The sequence below is a fragment of the Maniola jurtina genome, chromosome 14 (genome assembly GCF_905333055.1).
Source record: "Maniola jurtina chromosome 14, ilManJurt1.1, whole genome shotgun sequence".
Taxonomy (NCBI): Eukaryota; Metazoa; Arthropoda; class Insecta; order Lepidoptera; family Nymphalidae; genus Maniola; species Maniola jurtina.
The window spans coordinates 10842430-10848942 of NC_060042.1; the positions used below are offsets into that span (position 1 = coordinate 10842430).

At 35.3% G+C, this 6513-nt stretch overlaps 1 protein-coding gene across 1 annotated transcript; it reads right to left on the reverse strand.

Moving 5' to 3' along the window:
* Nucleotides 1-233: 233 nt before the first annotated feature.
* LOC123872112 lies at nt 234-5097 on the reverse strand. Its single transcript, XM_045916254.1, has 5 exons — nt 4909-5097; nt 4653-4817; nt 3282-3429; nt 664-2753; nt 234-419 (listed from the first exon to the last, which is right to left on the reverse strand). Exons 1-5 carry the CDS (start codon nt 4935-4937, stop codon nt 260-262), a joined length of 2592 nt encoding a protein of 863 aa, XP_045772210.1. The 5' UTR covers nt 4938-5097; the 3' UTR covers nt 234-259.
* Nucleotides 5098-6513: the final 1416 nt, after the last annotated feature.

The window sequence follows — 6513 nt, forward strand, 5'->3', positions numbered from 1 at the left end:
CTTGGTATTTTCACCAAACATCTAAATTAGTTAAGCCATTTGGCATGACACAAATTTCAACCCCATATTTTACCCTTTTAGAGTTGAGTTTTCAAAAACCCTCTCTTAGTGGATGTCTCCATGATAATAGCCATCTGCATGCCAAATTTCAGCCCAATCCATCCTGCAGTTTGAGCTGTGCGCGGATAGATCAATCAGTCAGTCAGTTTTTTATATTTTTTATTTTTTTATAATTTTGTATATTTAGATTGAAGCAGGTTTAAGTATTATTAGATATGTACACTGGTAAAACGGTTGGGTTAACTTGAACATATGAAATGGAGTCTGTGCCTACAACAGCAAACACTATGGTCACTTGATCGCCGTATTTAGAATGGAGAGCTGCGATTTCGTTCCCAGGTGGTAACTTTATTGACTCACTGAAATAAAAAGAAAAATATTTTTATAAAGAAATCAAAAAACCGGTCGAGCCAGTCAGACTCTCTACGGAAGGGTTCTTCCGTACCATCGTATTATATGATATAAATACCACTTGTATATGCAACAATGCAAGTTAATGACCGACAGCGCCATCTACATGTGCTTTAGTAAACTAATAACTTAATCTTGAACATTTTTAATTTTTAACGCAAATTATTACTATGTATTATGTTTTAAACTTACTCGATGCATATTATTCGGAAGTGCGGCGTAGGTCGATTCGATTTTTTGAAATTTTGTACGTTTCTATTGTAAACATCGAAGTCTATGGCAAGATTGCATTCGTCCGATATTGCTTTATCAGTCTTTATTATACTTAATTTCTTTAAAACGGACGCCATATCAGCACAGTCTCCAGGCTTCACTATGGAATTTATTCCCATTTTGTTCTTATTTGGCATATTATTTTGAAATTCTACAATCGCTGCTTGAATACTACTAAAGAAAGACTTCTTAAGATCTAACCAGTTATCGAATTTGCATGTTTGGATCTTTATAAAATCATATAGAAATTCTTCCCTTCTTATATCTGTTACATCACTGCAGCAGGCATCATTGCTTATGATTTCTGCTCTACCAAAGTCATCTTCTCCTGGTAACCAACTTCTAGTAAAAGTATTTAAAATTACTTTACTGTATTTGTTATTTGCTACTGTTACTGTATTTTCATTACTCTTTGGAGTTACCTCAATCGGTGGAGTTTTTTGCATCTCAGATAATCGCTTCAATATATTGAAAGGATTTTTTAGTTTTTTCCCACTAACTGTAGGAATTTCTTCTATGACACAATCTAAATCTGAATTTGAAGAGTCAAGATCGATTTGATTACGACACGCAAGTTCATAATCCTCATTCAAATAGTAATCTTCATTATAAGATTCATTAAATGTTTTGAGGAGTTTAGAAAACGCTCTTCGATGTTTTCCTGACGATTTGTCGTTATATTCTAGGTCTTTTAGACGCAAACCAAACAGTTTAAGATTATTTAGATTCTCTTCAAATAAAGGATCGGGTTTACGTCTCTTGGAACTAGGTCCTTCATCATCGTCATCCAGTGTTATTGTATCTACAATTGTTTCATCTACCACAATATCAAATCTCTCATTGAGTCTCACTTTAGTTTTGTATCTTGTATTGTATGTTTGTATTAGTCTTTGTAGTGAATAAATATTTTGCTCATGTGTATTCCCATTTATTATGAGCTGTTTTAATCTAGCAGCTAACTTTAATATTCCATCTAAATGCTGCTTTTTGGCATTTTTTCTCGTTCTTTTTGTGTTATTATTTCTGTTGGTATTATAAAAATTTTGCCGCCAAAAATTTGGTTGAGCTCTAGGGTAGAAGTAGAAGTTGGGAGCAAAGTGCCAACTGGGTAAGAAAGGTCTCTGAAATAACATATTGAAGTTGTAATAATTGAATGGCTGACGGGGTCTCCAATAAACAAATGGTCTATATTGTGGATTTTGGGTTGCAAATCCTGTGTTTGTACTATGCGTCCATGCATTTGAGGCAAATCCAGTATTTGTAGTATTCGATTCTGTTCTATTACTTGTACTTCTTAGCCTCCTTATATGGCTGCCATTAACTTCATCATTAACACTGTAAATATTCGATTCATTTGAAGATGGTCTCACACTTCTTTCTTTTTTTTGTATGTTAAGAAGATTTACTTTATACACTGGTTTGGTTAAATTAATAGTATTTGGTAATAATTGCTTATCTGGCGCTTTAACAGTGACTATATTCTTTTCTAAAAGTTCTGGTACACTTTCAAAATATTTATGTATAATCTGGATATTACATGGTTTTAATTGTCTATTTTTTAATTTTCGCAGCCTTTCAAGACCACACAATTTTTTGTGTTTTATTTTATTCTTAAGTTCTTCATGCATTATTGGTATGCTACTTGTTGAATCTTGATTTATTATCTCTTGTTTCATTTCCATACAATCTTCTTGTAATTCTTCTGTAGCGCTCAAGTTGCTAATATTTTTACCATGTTCTTGGTTTTCATCATTATTTTTGTTTTCTGATGCTGTGTCCCCAACTTCTTCTTTATTTGCACTTTTGACACCATCTTCTATTTTCTGAGTATCAATTTTCTGTGCAGAAGTACTGGTTTCTGGTGTAGTATGTCTGTAAACGCGATATCCTACGCGGCTAAGGGATGCGTATACTTTGTACTGAAGAAGTGTGATTTTATCCCTAAGTAACAAAGTGTAGGCTTGCTGCAGTGATACTTTCACATCATTATGTTTGAGACATAGGCAGTTCTGTCAAAGAAAGAGAAAATCATTAATAAGTATTTCACCACATTTTTTTATTTATCTATTTAACCAAAATTAATATCTATTTAGTAATGAAAATAAAAGAATTTCATTTGGACTTATATAACCGTAACTCATAGCTTTAGTTTTAAGTTTACATAAATTATCACCATTACATCAATTTATTTATCTATCACATTCAACAATTGACAATCAAAAACATATTTTTAATTGAAAAATTTAAAACCCCCAACACAAAACCTCTAAAAACTTTCAAACTTCAGAACCGATTTTCTTGGATTATAGCTAAGAACACTCTCGATCAAGCCACCTTTCAAGCAAAAAAAAACTAAATTTAAATCGGTTCATTCATTTAGTAGCTACGATGCCACAGACAGATACACAAACACACAGATACACACGTCAAACTTATAACACCCCTCTTTTTGGGTTGGGGGTTAAAAAGTGTGCAACCGCCAAATGCCCAATTTGAATAAAAGGTATTGACTATGAAGGTAGGTCGGTAGTACTTACACTTTCCAATAAAAACAGAGCTTCCTCAGGTTTGAGAAATAATTTCTTCTCTGCATTGTGACCCAAGTATTGCCAGCAACTTCCCACATTCTGCATCACTTCTGCCAACATTAGCTCTTCTCTCCATACTGCATGGCTCAACGCTCCACTAAAAAAAAAATTACTTAAAATGTTAAGTCAGCTATCCAAAAAGCAAAGATCTGGCGAATAAAGGCAGACTTGTCTAAGGTCACCACTATTTTTTAGTTAGCATCAAAAGGGGTTCAAATATTTTAGTATTAGAGCCTGGCCTACCTACATGTCTGCTATTTTTTTTACAAATAGCGGCTACACATAAATCCTGCGCTAATCAAAAGCTGGTATCAATACTTAAACATGTATTGAATGAGACTAAATCTTCCAAAGTGTCATGTTTCCAAGATGTAAAGCAGAAAGCTATCAAAGTTGTACTTGTAGGGCCATCCATACAACAGTTATTAATTAATACAGGTTTTATACAAGGTTTTATTTTGGGAAAAAAAATGGCAGACTACTGGGTAGACCAAAATCTTCAAAGCCATTTTAAGGAATACAGGAAAAATGTACAGCAGTCAGATTTTTACTTTAATTTAAAAGTTTGTATTGTTTTAAAAATATGAATAAATGTGTGGACACACCATACTCACACTATATAGAATACTAGAGGATGCCCGCGGCTTCGCCCGCGTGGATTTCGGTTTTTTAAATCCCGTAGGAACTCTTTGATTTTGGGGGATAAAAAGTAGCCTATGTCCTTCCCCGGGCTGTATCCTAAGTCTGTACCTTTCATTAAAATCGGTTCAGTGGTTGGGCCGTGAAAAAGTAGCAGACAGACAGACAGACAGATAGACAGACAAACATACAGACAGACAGACAGACACACTTTCGTATTTATTATATTAGTATGGATAACATGTCAACACAGCATGTCACATGTATGCTAATAATATTTTGACCAATTATTGCTATTTTAATGGATTTACCACAATCAATTCAAAACTTTTAAAGTGCATGTATGTATTAAATTAAGGATCAAATTCTGACTAGGTAAGATTATGTTTATTTTAATTAAAAAATGGTAGTTTATTAAAGGCACAGAGGATGAATGAGACAGCAAGCGTAACACCGCAAACTGTGTACATTACACATTGTATTAATGCTCCATTTACAATATATGGGAGGTAAACACTCTGATGCAAACTATTAACCTGTAAATGGAGTTACATGAGACCTATAGAACCCAGGGCATGTTATATGTAATAAGTGTGTGTAATTCTGTGGTTGGTTCCATAGCAAATTAAAAAAAAAATGGCTAATTGGTCCAGGCCTTCAACATTTCCTTATCCCAAATACCTTTTATCAATGCGTTCAACTTCAATTAGATGTTTTCTAGCCTCAATCGCCGCTTGGATTTGTTTATCTTCCAGCCAACTTTTATTTGGAAACACTTCTTTTATGCCCAACTCTGGAAGAGTGGCCTCTGTTTTTGTTGCTCCCTTGGCCACTATTTCGTAGCCTCTATAAGAATAAGAACATTAAAAACAAGAATTTAGGTAAATCATTACATTACATATCAATAAATGATTAAGCAAATAATGTTAACACTTACGAAAGAATCCTTTTGTTATTCATGTTCATTTTCTGACTAAATGCATATTAATTTATCAACTAATTCAACCATTGCATATCTAAAATTATTACAGTAATTACATTCAAGTATAGCACAAAAACTCAAAACCAAAACACTCTGCAGTGAAGAAATGCGACTCAGCGACTCGATTTCCCAGCAGCCAGCTCCTATGGTAACTCTGTAGCTCAGTAGCTGTCAAAGTGAAGTTTTTTTTTTCCTCTCTCGTCTGGCTTTACAAAGATTAGCCAATGTCAAGTTTGTAGTTATTTGTAACAAGTTAGTTAAACTATACAAGTGTGGACCCCGTCTGTGCCAGCGCTCGCCGACATACGCACGGCACCCCCTTAGAGCGCTTTCCAGTCAGTTTTAACAAAAAAAAAAACACTCCAAAAAGGCAGAGCACGCCCGCCAGCTAACACCAACACAGACGAAGTCAAGTGAAGTTTGATATTGACATAATCATAATCCATAGAGTAAAGGAAAGTTGCCCCAGACATGTATACTAATCTATACTACTATAATAAATAAAATTGGAGTGTCTGTCTGTAATTTCGAAATAACCACCTCATATTAAGCTCATAATATGGTTATTTGAACGATACCAACACTGAATCACACGTTTTTAAAATTTATGTCTGTCTGTTTGAAAAGGCTAATCTTTGAAACGGCTGAACCGATTTTGACGGGATTTTCACAGACAAGTAGAGGATTGACCAGGGTGTAACATAGGCTACTTTTTTAACCGACTTTCAAAAAGGGAGTTGTGTTTTTCTACCTATGTACACCGATATCTCCGAGATTTCTGAACCGATTTGCGTAATTTTTTTTTTTAATCGATAGAGGAACTTTGTGACATTGTTTCATAAAAATAATTGGATTCCAACTCCTCAATCCTGATGCTGCATAAATAACTAACTAGGTAGGCACCTACAATGGTGAATGGACCTTTTCAACAAAGTAACTTGATTGCGCGCCGTCACAACAGATGGCGCTGTCTCCTTTTCTATATATCAAGTTCATAACTTTTTTTTTTTTTTTATACACAGGAAATGCCTAACGCATACCCTTCCGTCAGGGGAAACGGAGGGGTTATGTGGGGCTTGCACCCACTAAAACCTGTGTTTGTTCCTCAACGGACTGGCGGTTGCGCGGGTATCACTAAGGTAGTATTCACCGCACTCCCGCCAGGACTTGACCCGCCGCCAAGCGGACGGGTCCCATCGCTAGGCTGGCTGCTACCAGCTCCGTCTCAGAAGCGCACCCGGAACACGGCGCGCTACCTCCTGACCTGGTTATGTATCGGTTGACGAACGCCCCTTACGCCCGTCAACCGCAGGTCGGCAACTCATGGAGGCCGGAGGTCGTCGTTTGCAAGTTCATAACTTCATAACTTGCTCCTTTACATCTGTTTGTTGTCTTCTAAGTTCTGTCAATCCATCTTGTAAAATGTAAAGACTAAATTTTATAGCTTTATTAATGAATTATTGGAAGATGGTACGTGTATACGTATCATCACAGTTTTATCATATATTTATACCTAGTCACCTATATCTACTTATTTTAAATGACTCTTGCTTATTTTAG

Bases quoted from the DNA above. Each gene is read 5' to 3' on its own strand.
- LOC123872112 (XM_045916254.1), bottom strand. From the start codon at position 4,937: ATGAACATGAATAACAAAAGGATTCTTTC. The intron at 3,430-4,652 runs GTATTTGGGATA...TTTTTTTTTTAG, and splicing joins GTTGAACGCATTGATAAAAG to TGGAGCGTTGAGCCATGCAG. The intron at 2,754-3,281 runs GTAAGTACTACC...TTTCTTTGACAG, and splicing joins CTCTGTTTTTATTGGAAAGT to AACTGCCTATGTCTCAAACA.